Source organism: Parus major, chromosome 6 (genome assembly GCF_001522545.3).
Source record: "Parus major isolate Abel chromosome 6, Parus_major1.1, whole genome shotgun sequence".
Taxonomy (NCBI): domain Eukaryota; kingdom Metazoa; phylum Chordata; class Aves; order Passeriformes; family Paridae; genus Parus; species Parus major.
Genome location: NC_031775.1, coordinates 21,191,749 through 21,216,479, shown reverse-complemented (window position 1 = coordinate 21,216,479; position 24,731 = coordinate 21,191,749). Strand labels below are relative to the sequence as shown.

General features: G+C 39.1%; 1 protein-coding gene across 14 annotated transcripts in view; it reads left to right on the top strand.

Annotated features, from left to right (window-relative positions):
- The window catches only part of BTRC (beta-transducin repeat containing E3 ubiquitin protein ligase), a 115,805-nt gene that overhangs the window by 50,100 nt on the left and 40,974 nt on the right, over positions 1 to 24,731 (top strand). For 13 of the 14 annotated variants that reach the window (XM_015633466.2, XM_015633460.2, XM_015633464.2 and 10 more), the window contains one exon: positions 11,249 to 11,338. The exons of the other annotated variant lie outside the window; for it this stretch is intronic. In XM_015633466.2, coding sequence (XP_015488952.1) covers positions 11,249 to 11,338 — 90 coding nt within the window. The remainder of the gene's footprint in view (positions 1 to 11,248; positions 11,339 to 24,731) is intronic. 14 annotated transcript variants of the gene reach the window in all.

Below are 24,731 nucleotides of genomic sequence, written 5' to 3'. Positions count from 1 at the left end.
TCTTTTAGACAAAAGGCAATATACTGGCCTAATGGCTGAGGTCCCATTTATAGCTGAAAAGGATTACCTTGAAGAACTGATTAAATATGTTAGATGAAACTTAAACTGTTTCTGGTATTCAGCAAACAAGAGCTGGAGGAAGAGGACAAACCTACTAGGTCCCTACTGTGTATCCCCAGGATAGGAAACAAGGTCCCCAGCATGCCAGAAAATCTGGGGATTTTTATTTTACTTATACTTTACATGGGAAGTCTTCAGGTTCTGCAAGAAGAGGTGTATTACTCTTCTCCAAAAGAAGATTCATTAGTAAGAGGTGTTAATTAAAAAGGATAGTGAGTTACATATTTTGTGTCCTTTTATCACACTGAGTCCTTTCTCATGACTCCGGATTGAGAAAGTAGATACCTACAAACTGTATTATGCAGATGAGGAAGGTACAATTTCTTGAATTGGGTTTCCATTTTGTTATGCTTCAATCTGTAAAAGTATTCTTAGTGTCACAAGAAAGCTGTCTTTTCCCTCAGGCCCACAATTCATCATAATCAAGGAATACAATATAAACCAGGAGTACAACTAGAAGACCACTTGTAGTGTCCCAAGATTTCACATTGGAAAGAATTAAATGGACATAGTTTACATTGAAGATGGTTAGCTGTGTTGCACAGTATTGTTGAGACATTGTATCAGTCTCCATCTTTGTGTCCAGTCCTTACAGTAACAGATGCAGGACAAAATCCTTGGGTCTTCTATTGCTATTTGAAGCCATTGTGTTGAGAACAGTCTTTGTAAATAAATTCAAGATGTAGTCTTAATCTTAAAGCAGGTGCCCTCTTGTCTAGATTGTAGGAGGTGATTGTCCATGATTTTTTGCCTGTTATGGAGGGAATTCTTGTTCTTTACATAGACATAAAGCTATGCATTTTGAAAGCTAAGATTGCTCCTTGTCTCTATTAGCAATGGACAGGAGCAGTGGGGAATTTCTGGCTCTTGGTCCAGAAGTCAGACACATATTTAGCCATGTGCCTAAATACTCACAGTCAATGCATAATACTTACTGGAAAGATCTGGATCTCCTGTAGAGACAGTGTGACTGCTATGTCTTACATCTATCCATACTTTGTAGAACCAAAATAACGTGACCCGCAAATGCTGTCAAAGCAGTAATGCTCAAAAAATGGCTTCCATTTTAGTGGAAAGATGCTAACCTGGTAGATACTGTGTGAACAGTTTCATATTTTCTGTTTCTCCTGTAAGAATCCTTCAATATTTCATTATTGGGGAACATGGACCGACATGAACAGAGAAATTGAATGTATGTGGGTAGAAGAGCAGTCTGTTTATTTAAATGGTCTTTCCAGTGAATGTATCCTCATATTTAGTACTTTTTGATTGGTCTTAGAAAATTAATGAGATGCATCAGACCACTTCAGGGTAAGTACTATGTCTTGACCTGTTCAGCTGCTAACAAGTTTAAGTAAAGGTGAATTTCCTTTTCTTGCCTTGTTTGCAGTGCTGTTATGCAGCCTTACCCATAATGTTTACCCAGGTGGGTGTGTGGATCAGACATACCAGAAGGTAGAGGCATTGAGGAGGTGTAATACTGGAATTGTGTGCAGGAGCTGAAGACACCCGTTGCTCAATGCTGTGGAACTCTTAGTAAGAGAAATATAATTTTGCTGTTGATTAAAATGGTTTATGGAGAAGGGTGTCTTCAGAAGTCTCAACAAGTGGGGCTGTCCTTGAATTGCTGGAAGTAGAAGGCACAGCCACTGTTGGGTGCATGTGGGGGCAGCAAGGCAGAAGAGACATGGAGATTAGCACTGGAAAACAGAAAAGGCAATGAACTTGATGCTGTTAGCTGGAAGAATGAAAAGATCTAAGCTGTGACAGACTCTGGAATATGGATGCAGACATTCAGTTTTTGTTGAGTGCTTGATCTGACAAAATTAAATTTTGAAGGGATAAACTGAAAATCATAGTATGAAAACAGATCAGAAAAAAACAATGACAAGTGGCAAAAGTTTTTGGCAACTTTATTTAAGCTAACAAACGAATTTTCACACTGCAAAGTTATAAATTAATTTTAATAGGCTGATCCAGATGGTCCATTTGGAAAATGGATAGCTTGATCTGTTGAAAATTAAACTAAATTTATCTCTCTCATACTTCAAACTGAAGTAAGCGTGAGAAGAGTGCCCATTAAGTCCAGCTCATACAGATGGACCGGCAGGTCACACATGGGACTAATCTGATTCATTTTAAAAATAAATGCATGAGTTATTGAATCAGGTTCCTGTTTCAAACCCTGCATGTGAGCGTGTGTCTGTGTGCTGCCCTTTCAAAGGGACTCGCAAATGCTTCAGTGCATTTTTAACCTGTGTGTTTCCATTTTAATTCAACTTCCTTGCCAAAAAACATAATTAGTTTTCAGTGCCTATCATTTAGTGTTAGACCCAAACACTAGATTGATTAGGTCAGCCATTTGTTATTTTAAGGGCTATGTCTCCATCCTTCATTTATGAAGAACATGAGCTCAATAGTCTTGGGGAGAGAGCCAGCCTTTAGAAACTGGGAAGGGGAAACTCTCTGGGGGCCCCTCCAGCCTTTTAGCTTCTGGGTGTTTTTAACAGAGCCATGAATGCAGATTTGTAAATTTATTGCAGTGCCATCTGGTTTTTTTGCAGGAACCGTATTATTGTTGGCTCGTATCTGTCTATTGTGGTGGTCACTCCCCGGGAGCTTGCCCTCATAGTCCTAAGGAAAGTGATGAATAGTGAGGGTCAACATGAATAGGTCACAGGGCAGCTGTCCGGGGCTGCCCTGAACTTGATTACCCCGCTGGTTTTTAAAGAAGACGGGCACAATACTGGTTGTTTAAAACCCTCCCTCCCTTCTCTTCAGTGCAGCAATAATGAAGTGCCTTTTGCTGCTGTGGTTCATCTGTGGGCGAAGGTGCCTTGTGGGGAAAAGCTGGCAGCAGCAAGGCTGCCACAGTGTACCTCCTGCAAACCTCACATTGGACTCTGCTGTCTTTCTGCAAGCTTCCAGATGGAAGTCCGGGGGAAAAAAATCCCTGTCTGTTACCCCATTCAGACAAGCCCCTTAGCATTTTTAAGAGTTCTTCCTCTTACAGTTTTGGCACGGAATATTACCTCAATTCACTCCTACAGATTTGAGATAATTTTCTAAAATTACATGTAGCACCTAAAACATGCTCTGGGCACTATTTCAAAGTTAAAATAGGCACAATTTGATTTTAAGAGTTTAAAGCCAGTACTCAAGAAAGCCATGAGAAGCAGAAAGTGGCTGAAGAAGGTAGAGCAAAGGAAAAACAAGAAGTAGCAATTGTTAGTGGTTTACTTTTGGCTGGCAGCCTCATCCCGCTGCTTAGGGCTCTTTTCCAGGTGTACTGCTCCTCTGCAGAAGTGTTTCTGTCATGCAGAATTGAAACCCTCGTTTCGACTGATGAGGAAAGTTGCATGGTATGGAGGAAGAGGGTCCTTCAGTTCCCTCCATCTCTTTGGGGAAGATGCTGCACTTTAGATTTGCCTTCTGTTGGAGAGCTGGCTGAAGCAGGGCAGTCCTAGTCTATGAAGTTGTCCTGATTACCACAACACTTGGTAATAAGCAGTTGCTGATTGAAAAGCCCCCTGTAATTGATAGAAGTATACCCTTAGTCTTACTTGCAAGATTATTCTTTCTTTTTAAGTTTTTTTCTCATTATTCTCAAACAATAAAAATAATTTCCATTCCTTTGTGACAGTTAGTGTGTGTTAAAAAGCTAGCCAATGCGGGTTGTGCTGGAGTCTAAGTTACAATGGGAATGCTGCCTTGTGGCAGAAAGGCCACTGGGCTCTTTCAGCATTAGTGCTAATAGGAATCTGTCACCCCACCGCATTGCTGCATTCCTCTGTAATTGAGTAAATTGCAAGTGTTGTCTGCTCCCCCCTGCCCTTTGTGTCCATGTCCACTTACCATCCGAAGAACGTGGGCAGTGATAAATAAAGTGCTGAACAGGGCTCCAAGCTCTTTGAAAGCAGCATGTTGCCAGCCCCCTAGTTATATTTCTTTAAGTGTTTATGTTTTTCTGTATTCTTTCTCTTGTGTGGCTGGAACCCTGGGGATCCAAAGCCATGAGAGAGGCCAAGAAGCTAACAAAAGTGGCTGTCCCCTTGTTAGCTTGTTCCTTTCTTCTTTAAAAAACAAGATGAAAACCATCTGGCTCAGGGCATTACATTTTCCTCCCCCATGCACCTCTATAGATAAAGAGTTTCACCTGCAGTGAGGGTTTACATTGATTAGGGAGGGAGCAGTAATTCAAGCCTCCATCCACTTCAGTGGTACTTTGCAGTCTTTAAAGGTGCTGACCCATTGAGTTAAACTGTCAAGGGAGGATAAAAAAGGATCTTCATCCCGGGAGGTAACAGCTGCCAGGTTTTCAACACCTTGCACGCTGCTGGAAAAATGTCACGAATTGTCAATGGAAAGAAAAATCACTTGGCTGCCATCTTCCCATAATGATATGCCTTATAAAATGAAAGATTTAAGGGTTTAAAAATCAGCAAGTAGCTGTTAGGGAAAAAAAAAATAAAAATCCTGGGGGATTTTGAACAATGGGCCCAACAAGATGTATCCCGAAAGACTTTGAGTAATGCATCCGAGTTAGAATAACCGGGTCTGATTGGGATGACCATGGTTATGTCTGCACAGTGGGACAAGAAGGAAGTGAAAGCAGCAGCAGAGAAGTCTAACATTATCATGCCTGTATTAAAAAAAAAGTAGGAAAAGTAGTCTGATTCATAAGCCAGTGAACTGCGAGAAGACATACTGTATTTCTACTCTTCTGAGGACAATTTGTTTTCATGCAGCTACCAGATGGCTAAATACCACGACATTTTCTTTTTTTTTGTTTCCTTCTTTTCTTGAACAAGAGATCTAGTTTGCCTCGCTCTTTGTTTTTCGTTTGTTTTAATGCTTTTACTTAGCTGAACAACCCCATGGTGTTGGGCATTGTGGCATATTCCTTTTTGTGTTTCTCCCCCTTGTGCATTGATAGATGAGTTAAAAAAAATCTTCAGCTTTAATGTAATTTCAGGTAACAAGCATATTGGACTAAAGCTTTTTGTTTGCATTGTCTTGAGGTTTTTTTGTTTAGGGGCCTTTTTTTTCATGTTTGTTTTAGGTAAGTCATTTTAATTGTACTGGGTAATTAGAAGGTACACACAGCCAAGGGAGCTTTGTTATGGTAATTGTACAAGAAAACCCACTCCCCAACTACCATTGCTGTGTGTTAAGACACGTCTTCCCTCTAGTGGCAATATTAAGGACTCTGGCTTTCACAGTCAGCAAGGTGTAATTGCAATATGACAAACTGTGCTTTAGGGAAAATCCAGTAAATGATCGAGTTTTTTTGTTGGGCTAGTCTTTATTTTGTCTTACGACTTTCTGTGGAGAAATCCTTCCCAAGGCTGGGCTGGGGATAACAAAAATTTCATCTTAAGAAAGTAGTCAAGGTGGATCCTGGGTAATGTCTTACAGCTCGACTTAATTCTAGTCTTCTTTTTAATTACCTGTTTATAAAAACGTTTTTAAATTTGTTAAGATTACTTAATTCTTTCAGAAGAAGCACCTCATTTGAAATAAATAAATAAATTGCATTTATTTTAAATAGTCCATGTGAAAGACCTTTAAAGGGTAATTAATGCAAGTCTCCTAAGACTCTAAATAAGATGAAAGCGATCTTTCCAAATCTGCTGGAGTGATTTGTTTATATAACTTCCCACTTCTGCTGAATTCTTCTGAGTCTAATAACTTTTTTTCTAACCGTTTGGCAATTTGTGCTTAGCTACAAAAGCCCTTGTTCAAAAAGAGCAGTTTAATAATCTTTTCCCTGAAAATTACTTGAAGGGAGGGTATGGGTTTTATCTTTTTGCTGTGTTTTTATTAGTGTTATCTTTCTCTGATAAATCATGTAATTACTAACTATTGGGGGGGGAAATGTTATTGAACTCCTGGGTTGCAGCTTCTATTAAAAAGTGGAGCTTTGTTAAGGGACTGGGGATTCTTGGAATGAATGGCCAAAGAAATGGATTTCAGTTGGTAGAAAAGCTGCACACACATGGAGTTCTGCCCGGGGTTGGAAGCTTCAGGCTGGTGCTCACTGTTCATCCAGAGCCGCACACAGGAGTAGAAATGTTCATGTGTTTGTGTCAAAGAGCAGGACAACACTTTCTTTAAAAAGAAAAATGTAACCAAAGACACTTACGGAATGAGATCAGATACAGCTCTATCTTTAGTGAACCATAGTCTAGTGCCTCTGTGGCATTTTAAGCCTTTGGCTGAGAGTGAGTACAGCTTTGTGGTTCCCCTGCTTCTGACATGATTTGGTGTTCCCATATATTTGTAGGTTTCTTTTTTTTTTTCCATTTGAGCTTGTTTGGCTATAGGGCTGCTTAACACTCTTCTCAAACGGCTTTTGCAAGGTTAAAGGAATGCAGCTTGGTAACAAGTTTGTGTCATTTTAAATATATACCTCCCAGTAAATAAGGAAGAGTCTTGCAATCAATCCCTTTTAGTGTGTTATATGTTTCACCTGACAACTAAACCCTCTATTGATTAACCATTACTTTGTTAGATAATCTTGTGTCATTGAAGCCACTGTAAAAATTAAACTCTTTAAAATGTTTTACCCTAGCAGCAGTGCGAAAATTGAAAACTTGTTCAGAATTACAGCCAGCTTCCACAAAGAGAGTAGTTTTCAACAAACTGGTTTATGTTTGCATGCTTTATATGCAATATAAAAACATATTAAAGCACTCCAACGCAAAGCTATCTGCCTGTAGCGTTGAACCAGGCTACCATTTCAGAATACTTTTCCTTGATGAAGAAACCTCTTATTTTGATGAAAGGTGAGGAGAAACTTGAACAGTTTTGGTGCAGATTAGATGAGAAATGTAAAAGGGTCAAGCTTTAAAGGCGAATTTGAGAAATTTCCTTTTCTAAGGCTTAGTTTTGGCTTTGATTTTCCTGTTTTTCTTCCAGGTAAGTCAGTGTTCCCATGGGCATTGGAACAAATGACAAGTGAAAGGAGGTACTCTTATGTTGCAGTGTAGCATTAGACACCATCAGATGTTTCACCTAATGTGAAGGGCTCTGCATTATTACTTGATGAAATGACATTCATTCTGCTTTCAGAATTCACTAGTCTATTCACTGGACCTATTCACAGTAACTACTAGTGTACAAAGAGTATCAGATGAAACCAAATCGCCATGTCCAGCTGCCATTTTGTGTCTCTCAGTAGCCAGTAACTGCTGCCTGCAAAAAAGCACTTGGAGACTACCATCTACTACTGCCTTGACAATATATTCTCCAAGCTTCTTAAAACCTGGTCTCATGAACCAGATGCAGCTTCTTTTTAACATTGGCAGTACATTTCCATTGAGACCTATCAAGCAGAGTGACATTACTTCTTTTTCCTCTGGACTTCAAGGGAGAACTAGGTTTTCTGTGTTTTGCTTTCAACCCTTTAAAAGATATTGTAGAACATGCATGTGAATCTTCTTTGCCCTCTTTATTCATCCCACAAGGCTAATGAGGCATTCTTCTGTGAGAATGTGAAAATAAGAACTTCGTAACTTTGCAAAGACAGTAATGTATGTCAAATGGGAGAGTACTTTATGTTTTATTCTCAAATATGCATCCTGATGTGTTGAATCCATGGTATATACTCTTTTTTATTTTCTCTTTTTCCCTTTTACTTCTGCTGAGAAACAAAGAGCTGCTGAAGGACTAAATGGTTGTCTAGTAATTTGGCACATACATGAATCCTTATGTAATAAAATTACTGTGTAAACATTGTCTCTTACAGTAAAATCATGTTCTTCTCTCCTTCTGTGGTTTAAAAGGTTGGGCAGGAGGAGTTCCTTGGCTTGTTCTCAAAGGGCAGAGAGTTATATTGATAGTACGAGAATGCCCAGGTCAGTCAGACCCAGTCAGCTCATCCACTGCCAACTCCAGCACTTAGTGGAAGGTGCTGTTAAATGACAGCAAACAAGTCTGGCCTCTTTTGGTACTCCACTGGCCTCCTGTTCCTGCAGCAGCTACTGCTGTTGCACTAGGGATGTCTGGAGGATATCTGTGCTGAGTATCTGTGGAGCTGCTGTCCATGAATTTGTTTCGTTCCTTTTTCTACTTCTGATGAAGTTTCTCTGCATGATGTCCTGGGGCAGGAAGCACTAGAAGTTCAGTGCCAACTATCTGAAGAAGTATTTCACTTTATCTTCTTTAAATTTATGCTATACTAGTTCTGTCAAATGTCAGTAGTCCTGGTATTGTGGGATTTGATTAACAAGTTATGCTGGAAGTTCAGTCAATGCTGTTCTCACTGAGATGTAATGTGTGGGTGAAAGTAATCAAAATTAAGCAATACACTGGAATAATTATTTGTATTTGTGTTCTGACATGCATGTAACTTTTGAATAGTGCATAGTGAGCTTCTTTCATTCTCAGAAAATGCTGACATCTTTAGGTTTAGCATTTAGTATTTCACATTTTGTATTTGGATTGTCTACTTTTTCCCATTTGTAAATGTGGAGAAAGCCTGTTGTAAGCCTAGCTTTTAAAAAGCTGGCATGCAACCAAGGTTTGTGCATACCTGTCTTGGGAGGAAAAAGACTGACAAGATTTGAGTTCATGGTTCGGTTCACAGAGCCACAGACTTCCTTGTTGCTTTCAGTAAATGTTTTTGTGGCTGAGCTTTTGATCTACAAAGTGGAGTTAGTAGTAGCTTTTCTCACGTCAGGGCTCCTCATAAAACTTACATATGTATGTACAGTATGTAGCAGACAAGTTGTACAGAAATACTGCATATGGAATTCTAGGAATTAAATTGCAAGTGAAAAAAATACAGATTTACAATAAATGGGTTAAATTACACAAATGTAAAAACTGAACAAAGAATCTTACCATCTCTTCATGGTTTTTCACCTTCATCATCTAGTTGAGTTTAATACCATGCCTGTAAAATGAAGTTTGCATGGTATTGTCTGAATGTCAGTGCTAAGCAGATGGTATCAACTTTTTGTCTTATCGGTTAGGATGCTATATCTAAGCCCAAATTTATAGCAGTTTATACCATTCTGATCTTTCTTCTGAGGAGAAAGTTTTATGCATACCAGTGTGATGGTGGCAAATATTTGCAAGAGGCAGTCAGACTTCTGCTTGCTTGTGGCCTAATCCACTTTGAATCTGAGCCTCTCCTGCTGAAAGATGCACTTTGTTCATCTGCGCAGCACCTTGAAAGAATTCATGTGTTTGATTTTTTCAGTTTCTCTTTCTGGGTCTAGAGTCAGAAATTGCTTGCTGGCTGCTAGTCAAAGCAGATATCAATGTTGTGAAATGTAAGAATATTCTGGAGCCAGAATATTCTGCATTCCTGTCTGTTGCTGGTTGTTTTCTGGTTAGAGACCTCACTGAGAAATGAAATATGAACCACTAAAGCAATGGAGAAATTAGGGCTTTTGTGCTCTCTTTTGTTTCTGTGTCATGGTGAACTTTAAAGGGACTCTGTAAATAGGTAAGGTGGAAAGGACTGTGATTTCCTTAATTTCTCCAAGGATGGTTGTACTGTGCTGGTCCAGTACAGATCCACCTAAGCCAGTATACTGATTCCCCCGTGCAGTAAGGAATGATTCATGAGGATTGTTAGAACTTAGGTGAATGTTATAAACTGATTGGGAACACTCAGTTCCCTTCACTTGGTGCTTACCTCATCTGGGGGCTGTTGGGAACACTGGCTTTGTGGACACATCTCCGATTGCTCAGCATAAACCCCTTTTAATCTCTTTGCATTCTTGCCTCTGACATCCTTTGCCATGTGCTCCTCTGCCAGTTTTTGTGTTGCTGCTGACAACATTTTCCACAGAATCAGGCCTCTGGCAGAGGTGCAAGAGAGGGAAATAGCTTTTTGGTCCTTGGCACTGAGGGAATCTGGCTCTGCTGATAGAGCTTTGGGGCAGAGGGAGAAGTTTAGGTGCCCTTATCATACCAGCGTTGTCCACAGGTTTTGTAACCTGTACCAGATTTGGGGTTGAAGTCATTTCGAGTCGAGCAAATGGAAATCATAGCAAGCCCTGAAAAAAACATCTCCAGAGATTGCCAGTGAGTATTACAGAGAGAGAACTGACAGGCAGCTCACTACAAGTGTTTGTGCATCCTCCCATTAAGGCAATCGTAAAAATATCATGAATATTAGTATGCTTTGCTTAGTGCTCTTGAAAATGTCTTTGTAACAAGTTTAATTTCATTCTCTTTCAGCATATTTTTGGGTTTTCCCCAAGCAATTATTTGAGGTGGCAACATCTTCTTTGTGGTCTGCTTTGTACTCTTGAAAGAAACCAAGTTGGTGCTTGCTTTTGAGCTGCCACTTTTGCATGGGAGCATTTTTGTGTAGATGGTGGCAGGTGTATTAATCCCATACTGAAGCTCTTAGATGAAAAGGCTCTGGGGGTGAGGAGGAGAGCCTCTATTAAAAGCTCCTGAGTTTTTCAGACATATTAGTTTAAACAGCCAAGTCAACCAAATTATAATTTTAAGCCCACTTTGTAAGTATTGTTCATACACTTCCCTCAAAAGGGAGAGAGACTGTGAGTGATGTGTTCTGCAAGGACTCTGAAGTCTGCAGCCCTGACTGGGGCTCTCTCTTGTGCAGGACAGTATTAAAGAAAAAAGACATTCTACTTCAAAAAAATAAAAAAAGCTTTACATGACTGAGAAGATTAAATACAACAATGAAATGTGGTCTGCATTTGCTCCCTTCTGATTATAGCCTTCACTGTGTCCCATGTATTTTACATTTTATATTCTGATAAAGTCGGATGTTTATTCACATTTGACATACTTTCTGATAACTAGTGTGTAGAAATCACCTTGCTTTAGTTGTTCCATTATGCAGCATTTTGTGAAAGAACAAAAACTGAGATGAGAATTTTTTTTCCGTTTTCAAAGGAATAGAGAAGAAAAATCTTTTTCTTTGTATTTTCCTACTGTAAAATTGTACATAGCTTCTCAGAGGACATGCATGCCCTGAACATAGACTTTTGCTATAAACTAGTTTATTTTGGTTTGAAACATTTACATCTAAGAAAAAGGAAATGTAGTAGAGTTAGTGTAGGTTCCTGTGCCAAAAATGTGGTGCCTGAAAGAAAATTGTGTTCTTCTATTCATAACCATTTTAATCTTTCTGCAGACCTACAACAGCTGTGCCAGACTGTGCTTAAACCAGGAAACAGTATGTCTAGGAAGCACTGCTATGAAGACTGAAAATTGTGTGGCCAAAGTAAGTAAGAGAACGGCTTTGGTTTTGAGGGGTTTTTAGCAAATTGTTCATTATTAGTCAATGAAAAGTTCTTGTTAAATATTACAGTTAGGAAAAAAATATTTAAACAAAGAGCAAGTATTTTGAGTAGGCTTTTCTGTCCTTCAGTGTAGAGATTTTAGACTTGCTGTTTTTCTCTGCTGGAAATGATTACTTGAGTCCTGCCTGAGCTATGTAGGATTGAAGGCTTCATTCTGCTATTCAAGTAATAGGCTTTTCCAGTGGGATGACCTACGCCGGCCATGTAATTAGCTGTGGCAGCTTCAAATGATAAATGCCCAGATACATATTAGAAATACTACGTGAGAGCTCTTTGTATCATGGTTCCCTTTCTTAGCTACCAGAAGGGAGGTGCAAAAAGACTTTTCAATTAAAATAGAGTGAACACTGTACGTAAAGAAAAGGGACAAGGGAGATATTAGAGGCAGAATGGTAAGAAAATGAATTTATTAGCCTGTCACGGGAAAGTAATTTTTTGACAATTGAGGTATATGTGATTGGAAAAGATGAGGTGCCATTAGCCACCCTCTTTTCTTAGAATTCAGCATAACTAGAGTAAAAAAATGTACAGCTTGGTCTGTTTGTGAATGGAGAACATTTGAACCATGATGATGTGTGGAAAGGCTGCGTGGAGGATGCTTTTAGCCTTGTGTAAGCTTTGTATTTCCACTGAAAGGAAGTTTAGAATGGGCATGCAGGAGAGATCAGTGCATACAGCCATCTGTTACTGAAACCAGCTGGCATCTTGCTGCTCTTCTGTCACCACAAACCCAACCACTCAAAAGCCTGTTTTCTCTTTAAGTTATTCCTTGATCTTCTTGAAGTCCATTTCTTTCATTCTTTGATTGGTTGTTAAAGGTGCCTTGTCCCTTCAGGGGCCACTTTTGTATTGACCTTTAAGATAATTTCCCAGCTAAATCTTTGCTGGGGTTTTGCTGGTGAAATTTGGATGTCCCATTACTTTGGACTCTTGTCAGGGAATTGGCTACCATAGAAGTTTGTAATGGTGTTTGCAGGTGGTTTAGCATTCATAAACTGTGCTTGACATGCCAGTTACCTTCGACTGGAGAAGCACTTTTGAGAGAAGTTACCAGTTCTGGTACAAGGTCCTGGTACAAAGTCTAATACCAGCACTTCCATTCTTAACATGACTGGTCTTGCACACTGCTTCCTACGGTGCTTTCTGATACAGATCAGGTGAAACTTTTAATCAGAACAACTCTGGCTGGGTTGTCTCATTATAGAGCATTGTTCCAATGCCATAAAGCAGCTCACAGCAAACTCATAGGAGCAAACCCATTCAACCCCATCTGTTCTACAGTGTCCTGTTTGACTTGATTGCCTCACTAAGGGGCAAGGGTGTGCAAGAAGTACAGCTAATTTAAGTGGTGCCTCTTTTGAATAAAATCACATCCTTTAACAACTTTGTGTCCTAATTAATAAGCTCTACAAAAGTTATGTTTTCAGCAGGTTTGTGGTAAGGGCTGTGGATAGGGCTCAAGGCAGGAACAGCAAGACTTGTTTCATGCTGTTGAGGATGAATTTGAGACACCATCCTGGAGATAAAAAAGTGTATGTTTTTGAAGTATCGTGTCTATATGCTGTAGGGAAATACATGTATATATATACTCTTGGACAGTCTGCTGTCATATATATGTATGGCAAACCATATATAAACACATATATATGCATGTATACACTCACATACATGTATATATACACATATGTATGTGTGTGTGTGTATATATATATATATATGAAATATATATATCTTTCTCTAAAAAAACATAAAGACTTTACTGGGGATATAATTCCTCTAATACTGGCTTGCCTAGCTGTTGTACTCCTTTCCTTTGCCTTCCTATCTACAAACCACATGAAGTCGGTTCTAAGAAAGCTTGTCTTACAAATTCCAGAGGTGTCAAAGCATTTATAAATCCAGCTATCTAAATGCAGATGGTTTCATGATGGCATAGGCAAATGGCACAACTGTTAAATGTTCCCTACATAAAGGGCTTAAATGGGATTTAGGGAGTCTAGAGTCCTTCTTCTACCACATGTACACAGCAAGATTTATCCTCTATGATTGATGTATTTTATAGCCTTGGACTTTAAAATGTTTTGTCAGGAAGGTGAATAGTGGAAGGTGATACAGTTTTCATTATCCTCCAGGACTTTTCCAAACATATTCTAGGGGGTTCCATTTTTTTTTTTTCAACTTGCAGTGAAACACAGAAAGGGTTACTTGGAAATCATGATGTACTTTTTCTGGTTCTGCAGTGCAATATCAGCCCTGATTGGGAGACACCATCTGCATTATCACTTGTTTGTCAGATGTGTCAGTCAGTCTGCAAGAGACAATGGTTTTTCTGAAAACTAAATTTCTGATTCTGCACCTAGTTGCAGAAAAGATAATTGTGCTCTGTTAAGAGTGTATTAATGGCATTTACTGACTGTGTGCTTGACATTTCTAAAAGTTTGTTCAAAGAAATGCAGTTATCCGTGAGGCCACACATACCGATATTGAGGTATCTCTTCTCCCGGGCTGAAGCACTGTCCATTTGTTAAACTCTCTTGTGAAGGAGTGCTTCTGTACAGGACATTCAGTGTAAACTACCAACCTAACAACTAGCATTTGTCCTAAAATAGAGGGGGGAAAAAACAGATACACATATTCAGGTATGGACAGCAGCAAAGGGCACAGTATTTTGATCACTCAAGAAATTTTTTGTGTTAGGAAACCTCGTCTGTCTGGGTTTGTGTACAGTGTCATGCTGCCTCTGCATCCAGGAGCTCAGTGCCTTTTGCAAACCTATAGCTTAACTATTTTTATTCAGACATTTTAAAATAAAGCTAGAATATAATATTCTGATGAATCTGTGTCTTGTTCTTAGCCCTTCTTTTCTGGTATTTGTCCTCTGAAACTCCATTGATAGTTGTCCATTGATTGGACAAGTTTGAGTAAAAGCAAATAAGAAGCATTAGAAATCATTTCAAGTATGAGCATGTTTCAACTGAAGAGCTGGGATCCTAAATTAAAAATTATATATTGTGATGTGTAGATTTCATGTGTGTGATCTGTAACATCATTTCTCTCCCATGTGCCAGAGTCTTTCTGTTATGTTTTGGCATCCTTTTTCCCATTGCCTTTGAGTGATTAACAAGTCTGATGTATATTCAAGCTAATGTCTTTTAAAAGGAAATGCAATCTCTGATTGTGTTTTTACATGTGTATGTACAGACACAGGCATAGATATAGAAAATGTCCTTTTTTTTTTTTTTTTTCTTTAGAAACCAAAAAATCTTTGCAAGAGGGTTTCTTTTAATGATACAACTGGTGTGCAACCACAAGTGGACAGCTTCCTCAGGAATTTGTGCTAGGTGCTTAAATAAGGTAGAAATGTAGCATGAACCTGGGCTCCAAGGACAGGGTGTTTGATTTTAATGAGGCTTATTGAAATCTGGCCAAATGAGCATCTGTTCCTATTGTTTGTTCCATATTTTGTAAGCCAGTATCTTCAGGCAGATAATGGTGTCGGTGTGTGCTTCATCCTCAATTAGAGAGGGACATAGTTAAAAGTCCCCTGGCATCTGGTATGTCACTAGGATTCTTTTGATGCTCCTGGGTGAGCAAACAAGTTTCTATTCTGTTTTGTACCCAGGAAATCTTTCTGTGGTGACCTTCACACTTTATATTTGATGTGTCGTGAGGGATGCACTGGTGTGTCTCCAGTCCCCTTGGCTGAGTCTTTGCTTGGATTAAATACAGTCCTGTTTTCAGAGGTCTTACCTTTTCACCCTTTCATTATGTGGGCTGTGTTAGGTCTGAGTTTTGCTGTTCGTTTCACATCTGTTAGATTTTGCATTTCCCTGGATCCTGGAAATACCCTTGAGATTCCAAGTGCTCTTTCCTTTCCCAACTAGAGATGGGTATATAACTGATCTCAGAGTCCTGCAGTCAATACCAGTTTCTTCCATTCATTAGATAGGTCTTACTGTTTATTTGCTCTTGCAGTTGGTTCCACTTCATCTGTATCTCCTGTACAAATGAGTGTTCTCAGTTTCATTTTGCATATTGAATTCTTTCCTACTTGTGCCAGAGACAGGCACCCTATGGCATCTCTGTGACAGCACTGATGAGACACCTTCAAAATGGCATCCAGCATCCCCAGGCTTTTACTTAGTTCTGAACTCAGCTGCAGCAGCTGGGAGAGGTTCTCTACCTTGAACTAAGTAAAACTGTAAGAAAAATATAGTCATGCACACCGCCCTTGAAAAATCAGACTTCTGTTTCAGGCCACTGCTTTCTACTCACATGTGATAACCACTCTTGCTTTTTAAGTTCCTGGCAAACTAAGGGACTTCTCAGGGTCTTTTAGGCATTTTCTATCATTTAGGGAATCTTTACTGTTCATCATACTTCTAAAGGTGGGATGGAGCTCTCTTATGCTCAGATCTGGAAACACAGAACAGGCCTTGGCACTCCCAGTGTGCTCTGTGAAGTTTCCTTTCACAGATGGATCTTATTATTTAGCTATAGCTACACATTTTACACTCAAGGGTGATTCAGTTAAAGCAAGGAGTTGTGGAAGTAGCTGGTAATTGAAATCTTCTTTCCTTTGTCAGTTCTTTCTGCATGACTACTTTCGAATTTTTAAAACAAACATAGTCTGCACAATAATAACATTATGTCTGGAATTTTTATATGAATTTAAAGGAGACACCACAAGCACTCTTTAATAAAGAAGCATTTAGGGTTCCAAGCTGGATGTTCCAGTTGGCAGTAGGACAAATTGATCTGAAGAGTGTCCCTCTTGTACTCTCAAGTCCCTTTATGTCACAGATTGATGGCTCTTTTTTTTCCAGAGAGTGTGTCTGCATTTACTTTGCATGAATAGCACAACCAGCTTAGAGTTCTGCTGTGATATATACCACTGAGTCGGTATATAGTCAGATAATGCATAGTTTTCTAGTGCTTTCAAAGCCTTTCCAGTCACTGAGATTGAAATTAGAACAATTTAATAATGAACAAACATTATTTGACTAGCAACATTTAGTTTCCTGATATTTGTTCTACCGTTTTAATAAGAAAGTATGTTACCTTAATTTTTAGTATTAAGCTTCTGTGTAATGATGCAGAGGGACTGTTAGTGGACATGCTTTCAACCCCAAATCCCTCAATAAAATATCCTATATTATGTCTTGGCAATACCTTTCTCTGCGAGGAACAGCAGTTTTTGAGGTTGTTGCAAACTGGATAAACACTGCCTCAGCCACTGGCTGATAGAGATGTGAGCATGTCATTTTACCCTTCTGTTGGAGGTATTCTCTCTGTAATAAGAGGGTTGTGTGAATGACAGGCATTGCAGGGACATTGCTGGGGGTACTTAACATGAAAAAGGTGCTTTGAAAGTGAATTCTTAGACAACAAAAGTAGAAAATGGCATCAGAAGTTTATCCCAAAGCTTTGACCTAATAATGATCTTCCTTTCACAAATATGACTGCTTCTATCTTCATTGCTAGTTTGTCTGTCTTTTTTTAGGTCAAGACAATCTTTATGCTTTAGCTTCATCTTGGTCTAATAATCTTTTTGCAAATGACGGAGACAGAAATGTGATATTCTTGCTCCCCCACTCCACCCCACCATACACATTCTCCAGATTTTGATAGACTTGTTTTATTTATTTCCAAAATTATATCCGCAGGAAACAAGCTGTTTAAATTCAGATTATGCTGAAGCAAAATGGTCCTGGTATGAGAAGCAACGTGCTGTTTTATGAGCGCAGAGTCCCTTTTCTCATAACTGATTGATAGTAAATATTTTCCTGAAGAATTATTGCCAACCATGAACAGTGCAACTGTTTCACTTTTTTTTTTCTGTGCTACTTGCTGTACCAGCCATTGTCTGTAATTAAGATCTACAATTCACAATGCAGACGTTTGCACTTCCTCTGGGTCTGAGCTATTTATAAGGCATTTCAGCTGTTCAGAGTTTCTTTTGAGTGTTAAACTATGTGTAAACAGGCTTCTTTAGTCTTCAGTTATGAAAACATTGTGGAGGGGTTGTCATTTCTGCTGCTCTTACCACCCAAAATGACTTTGCATGTCAATGAAACCAAAACTTAAAAATTAATTACACTTAGGATATTTTGAATGCAACAGAGACTTTGAAGAAGTAGCAATATAAAAGCTAACTCCTACATTGCTTTGTAGCTGAGGGTCTCTTAAGTGTATTATGGAGATCAGCTCTCTGAGCTCTGCAGTAAGGATGGTCAGGCAGGGGATAGACAAATCTTTATATGAAGAATCATTTTCAAAGTTTGGTCAACTTGATGGAGATGTTTCTACTTTTTGGACCCCATGGTCTGGAATCTTGATAAAGCAAATTGCATTACATTTCAGATTGAGTTCAGTAAATACTGGCAGGTCCCCCCTCAGATGTTAGAAATTCCATCTCGTGTTTGAGTGGTTTCAAGGAAGAGTTCTCTTGTGGTGATGACAGTCAAGCTGGAGCAAGTTGCTTGTGGAGGATCTGCAGCCTCCATCCTTGGAGGTTTTCAAGACCATGTTAAATGAAGCCATGAGCTACCTGATCTGACCTCATAATGAATGCACCCTGCTTTGAGCAGGAGGCTGAGCTGGAGAACTCCAGGGGTCTTTTCTAACTGGAATCATCCTGGAATCCTCTCAGTGAACAGACAATGAAGATGTAATAGAAGACTTTTTTTAAAAAATTTAGAACTTGACCTGACATCCTTAGTCAAAATTCACCTGCGACTTTATTATGTGTAGTATCATGTGCTGTAGTTCCTTGCTGTGTGTTTGCTGGTTTGGTGACAGATACACTGCATAAAGAATTACAGCCTTGAGGTCTTCATTCGAGATCCATCACATTATACTTGTAAGGAGTGTTTACCAGGATAAATGTTAAAACCAAACTGGACTTGCATTTACAAAGTACTTTAGAATCCTTTGTGCTGGAAATGTGAAACCGTTTGGAATACAAGTCATCAGTGGCTTTGATAATAAATGGTGGCAGACGTGATGGTATGGAATATATGACATTAGATGTATTTTTAGTATTTATCAAATACAAGAATTGAAAAAGTTGTTTGAAAATATGTCCAATTCTTGTGCTAAAGCTTGCGGTATGAAATGCTGTAATGACAGTCTCCTAGTGTAGCCCACTGCAGGGAAGCCACTGATGTGGCCAAGTATCACATTTCAGAAGGCAAAGTGAGTTCTGAGTTCAGCCTAGCAAGAGATCACCCAAAAATGAGGCTGTTTTTGTAGCCTGATGGGGGTTAACAAGGGGTGGGCTTCAGCATCTTTGCTGTTGGGAGCGGGCAGGGGAGGGGAGGCAGCGTGAAGCGGGTTCATCGTGAGGCGCGCACTGCAGCACTGCCCACTGGTGCATGCCGGATCACCCGCACGCAGAGATCACATGGCTCCTCCAAAAGTCAAACGATCAATTCGCCTCGTTTTGGCTCTGTACTTAATGCACAAACAGTGCGATCTGCAGGGCTGTAATTGCATTGTTAGGGCCAAGGAACAAGCCTGTGCCTTTTCAGCAGACAGCTGGCAGGGAAAGAGGCATGTTGTTAGGAAAGAGAGAGGCAAGGCAAATAAAATTACTGCTAACGCTCAGAGATCGGCAGGAGTCCTACTTGCCTAATCTTACCGGTGGGAGCAAGCGGCTGTTGTAATCCAATTATAGCAGCATAAGCAATTTGTTAGACACTCCGCATAATGTAACAATTTCCCAATAAACTCTGACTTGTAATAACGTCGGCAAGAGCCCACATAAATCTGCCCGAATGGTGGGGGCTGGAGTGTTCGGCTGGGGGCTTGTAATTTGTGCCATCAGCACGTTTTGTGGAGTGTGGTGTGGCGCAGTCTTTCAGTGCAGGAATTTTAAGGGGAAAAGCATGGCACGCCCCTCCAAGAGAACACCATTAGCAAGGGTCAAAAAAGATACCAAACAAAGCTAGGAGGTGGCTTTTCTAGGAGGGAGGAAAAATCAAACCCCAAATGCAAGGCTCTAGCTGATGAAGATTTAAAAATATTAAAAAGCCCTAATGAAAATTGTAGCATTTTTAATTACATCAGGGGGAGGAGGGGGAGGGAGGAGAATACTCTTCCTTATATTTAAGCCATTTAAATATTAAAAAAGAAGCTCAAGTCTTGAAAGGGATGCTCTGTGCTTACAAGACAGAGAAACCACAGATCCTGTCCCAAGCAATTCATAATCTACAAAGGAAAAAATTAAACCTTTTCTACTATCCAGTTACTCTCCCGTTGTCTTTCTTGCAGCTCCTAGCTGGCTTCATGCATATTGGCACAGCATCTTGATGATGCGTCGGAGAGATAAAACGTAGGTCTAGAACCACTCACTTTGAGCGTACCCCAGTGAATTTAACTTTTTTGGCACAATGATGAATGTCCCCTCTGGCTCATGCAGATCTACACAAAGAACTAATCTAATTTAGATATTATTTAAAAGTAAAATCAGTCTGCTGTGCTCTACCTGTCACTCTTGGAGTACATTGCCAGTTAGAGCATCGTAGACACCAGTTAAGAGTTTATGTTTAGGAAGATTTAAGGTACCATATTTCTGTTAATCCCATTATTTAGCATTTCCCTTTGCTAAAATGCAGAGAGGCAGCAGGCAAAATAATGTAGATCCCTTTATATACAACATAGAGACAGAGGCCCAGAATTTTCAGTGTTTTCTAAACACTGCTGTGGTGTAAAAATGCCTGACTTCATACTGCTAACAATACTTTATTCATTTCTTAGCTCTGGGATCCCATGAGGCTTTAGTGTGGAGTGACATTTCTGATCCTGTTCCCAAGTTGTAACAGCGGAATGCCTTTACGTAGGGTAAAAAATACTTCCCAGTCATACAAAACAGTTTCTCTTATTTGGACCTTCTGCTCTCAGACCCTGTGTTTTGATGCTGGGCTTGCTTAGCCAGAAAAAAAAAAAACCAACAGAAAACCAAACCTGATACTAAATCACTGACCTTGTACATACAGCTCATGCAGTCATGCCTGTACTATGTCTGTCTTTATGGTAGTACTGTATTTTCTGTGATTATGGGGTGTATTTACATATTCACCTGCCATACTCATCCTGAGATGATTTTTATTTAAACTGTAGAAGAGTAGCTGAGACATGCACACAGGCTGCCATGTGGATAATGCTGCATATTTTGCCCTTCTTTATGTGGAAGTCAAGCTTCCATTGTTCTTAATCTTTGTTGTCTGCCAGTGTATCAAAATAACAGGCTGAGACAGCGAGCATTTCCAAAAGTATCCTAATAAATATTTTCTTGCTACATAAGTGCACCTTAAAAATTGTGTGAAAAGAGGACAGGTATTATCTTAGTTTACCGAAGCCAAATCAATAAACTGCAGTGCTTCTAATAAAGCCACTCAGTGTCTGGGTTTAACTAATGGCTGATTTTCACAGCTTTGACAGTGAGCTGTGTGCGTTATTTTCTCCTGATATTGTAAAAATAATGAGAGCAAATTAGAACAATCAGTTTACCCCGATAGCTGCTGATTGGAGGTGATGGGCAATATGGCAGCGGGTAATCCATCTTCGGGCTCCTGTCACATTAACTTCAGCAGTGTGGAAAAGATCAGGCGGAGCGAGTGGGAATCCTGCCCAATCAGAAGGCTGAAATTAATGAGAAGAGCATTGTTCTGTGATCAACCTTTTAATTAGCAAGAGTGGAGATGGAGGGAGTGATGAAGCTGGCAGCACAGCTGCACAATGTTGGGCATGTTTTCGGTGAGGGGGAGGAAAAACATGGGTTTTAAATTACCCCTTCTGTGCTCCCTGTACACCGGCAGTGTGTCTTCATTCTAACCCCCTTAAAAGATCTTAATAAACAGCCACATCCAGGTTAATATTGCAAACGTGGCTGTTACTAATGAGTAGATTCGAAGTAGGTCGTTTCGGGGGTCATTTAGGAAAATGTTGATCACTGTTTACAAAAAAAAGAGAGAGAGACAGTGTTTGGTGTTAAAGTTTCATTGCATCAAGGAAAGAAGAGGAGGGAGGTGGATAAAATTAGAGTAAGGGACTGCTTGTTTTAATACTCCTCTCCTTATTTAGAATATGTTTGAAATAAGATTCCTCAGCATATATTTGAAACGAGACTCCTCAGTTAAAAATACTGTGTGTGCCATGTGGCTTTCAGCAGCAAAAAAAGAGGAGACATCAAATACTGGGTTGCTTTCCTAACGCTCCTTTTTGTTGTTTGTTTTTTTTCCACTGTGTTTTTTTGCCCCAGTATTTTCTGTTTATTCATTTAACAAGAAATTATAATTAAAAATATTTGACTGCTGTAATTGCTAAGATTGAATTGATTTTGTTTCTTGGTGGTTTGAGAAAATCAGTTTTCTCAAGCGCATTCTAAAAACAGGCACTGGAGTTAATGGCTGTCAGTTCTGAATACCAGTCTTAGGAAAATCTTTATTTTGGAAAGGGAGAAAAAAATGTGGGGGCAAAAAAAGTGGTATTACGGGGCAATTTCTGGAAAGGAAAATAAGAAATATTAGAAAATAATTATGTTTGCAGTGGGAACGCAGCTATTTCTGATTACCACGCTTCGTGTTCTTCCTTCCTTACTCTCTGTATTATTGTTTTCAGGCAATTCTTTTCTTCTCTGTAATTCCCAAAGAAGTTGTAGTGGTAAAAGAGTGAGACTGTCAGTGGGCACAGCAGCTGCGCTGCTTTCCTTTCATTTTTCCAGACAGTACACAGGCTCTCTTTTTACTTTTAGTTATTCCACTTTCTGATGCTGAAAAGCAAATAAACTCTTGTCAGTTTGCAAGAGAAGGCAAAAGTCAGTGCTCTGCACCCAGCAAGCCGTACTTGTGTGAGTTGTGAGCTCACACCTGGTGGCAACTTCGTGTTGCCTGCTTTAGGTAGGTAGCAGTGTGCTGGGGAGGAAAGCTGCTGTGGGCGAGGTTTGTTCCATTGGGGTTTAGTTCCAGGCAGATCTCACCATCTTTGCTTACTGTAGTATTTGGAACATTCCTAGTTTTCTAAGAGTAAGCTCTTTCCTTCTCACCCCTCTTTAAAAAATGATGGCTTTGAATGAGTTTGGTGGTGTCCACATAGTTTTTATAGGCTGAAATACATTGCATCTCCACAAAGATGTTAACCTGGTAAAACAGAGACTTTTTATATTATCTAACTCGTTGTATTTCTAATACAATAATGAGCGGGGCTTGCAGTTCTGCTTGTAAAGGTTGTCTTAATATTCTTGTTTGTAAGAAGAAGTTCCAATTTTTTATAACTTTGTCACTATTTAACCCTTCAAAGTAACATTTTATTTCAGCCTCCCACTCCCTGCAGCCTAAGGCAAAAATAAAATCTGGTGTGTGGGACAAATAGTATTCACTTAACAAACAGCTGTTCAATATTTTACTTTATTCATATTGCTTGTTCTGTGCCCCAGGCTGTATTTATTGCATGCCTTTCAAGTCCTGGTCAGAATATGGAAATACAGACTTCCTCCTGGGGGTTTCCCCTGCACTTTCAGTGCTTCACAAACCTTAATTAATCCTTCCAGTGTTTCTTGGGGTGAGTGTTGGACTCACACCATCGCTTTTTTGCAGAGAAGTTCAAAAGTTACTTTAACAGCTGAAGGGAGGAAAAGGGAGGAAATAGTTTATTTGTAGTAAGCAATGAGTAAGCAGGAGGAATATTAGATTAGGAATTATGACCCCAGATTTTGAGGTATCTTTTGTCTTTACCATATTCTGCTTTTCTGTCTCAGTTCTTTCAACTGTAAAAGGATAATGTTGCTTAACATTTCCTCATTAGATTTTTGGGAATCTTGAAATATGGTATCAGTTGAAGCATGTTTTGTATTTAAACACTATTTTTATTTTGTTTATTTTGTTTATTCTATTGTTGTGGCATCTTCTCTCTCCCCAGGACCATGTACATTTTTAAAGGGCTGTGTTAGACATGAATCTTGGGAAAGATGCACTTAGCAATGGTTCCATTCAAATGGCAGTCAAATATGATCCTTGTGGGAGGCAAGAGGAAAGTTTAAGAGAAACTGAACAGTTACTAAGCCAAACATCCTTCTTGTTCTGGCATAAAACACCAAAAGCTCTCAAAGCCTTTTGTTCTCCTTTAATAAAACTCAAGACCCAGTAAATTATTCCACAGCTGCTTAAATCAGTTTGTCAGTTTCCACAGAGATTACCCTGTGGGCAGAAACCAAGTGGTAAATTCTTGCCCCAAAAGTAATCATACTGCAGGAGAATAACTGGAAAGATGTGATGTGTTACAGAATCCACCTTAAGTATGGAGCTTACCACCGTGACTCTGTAATGGGATGTCCCAACATGGGGTATAATATCATAAATACTGTAAATATGCCACTTGTGAATTAATAGGCAGCCTTGAGATTGTTAATGTTTACGTATATGTTAAAATGAACATAGAGCCAATATTAATTCTTTTTGAACCTAATAAAATAATTTCATTCTAGCTCTTGGCTTTCGCAAATGTATGTTTTTATCACTGTTGAATTTCTTGGTTGGGTCTATATTTTAGTTAATCCAATTATCGTTTCTTTCTTTCTTTGCTCTCTGAGGGCTAGCAAACTGTCTACTAGCTGTTGACAGAATATCAGCAACATTTTTTTTAAATTCCTCTCTTTTTTTATTTTCTATAAAAACTGTTTAACAGAATTACAGTTTTCAGACTCAATTTAGCCTGACTTTTGCATGTTGAAAAGTAATAGGAAGTTTCACATATCAAAAGGTTTTGTATGTTTTTTGTAGCTGTATTATTAGTACTCTTCTTTGTACTCTTTTACATATAATATTACCCTTCCACAGAAATCCTTCTTTTCTTAATGCAGTAGTATTTACTATATGTGAAACACTTTAAAACCTGTGATTCAAAATTTCCACTTGATTTTAACTGTCCCTTCTCATATAAGCAGTATGAGTCAACATGTGATACATAGTAATTTTGTTTCTTGGATATGAAGAAAGTGTAAGTACACAAAACTCCTTTTGTTAATAACTTTAAAACACAAGGATAACATTTTAAGAGAAATAATTTTGTAAGTTTACTTATTAGGGTTTTTTAAACAGTTACTGATAAAGTGTTCTAGAATGTGATTTGTCTTTAAAGAGATTATAAAACCTTAGCTGTACTAATGAAATTGATGCATATTTTAAAGTGCAAGTTCCTCAAATATATCTTGTAGTTCCCATGAAGGTGGGGTCAGAGAAATGTGAATTTATACATTGCATACATAAGTTATCAGAAATGGGAGCAGCACTGTCGAGTCTGCAGTCTCATCCTACA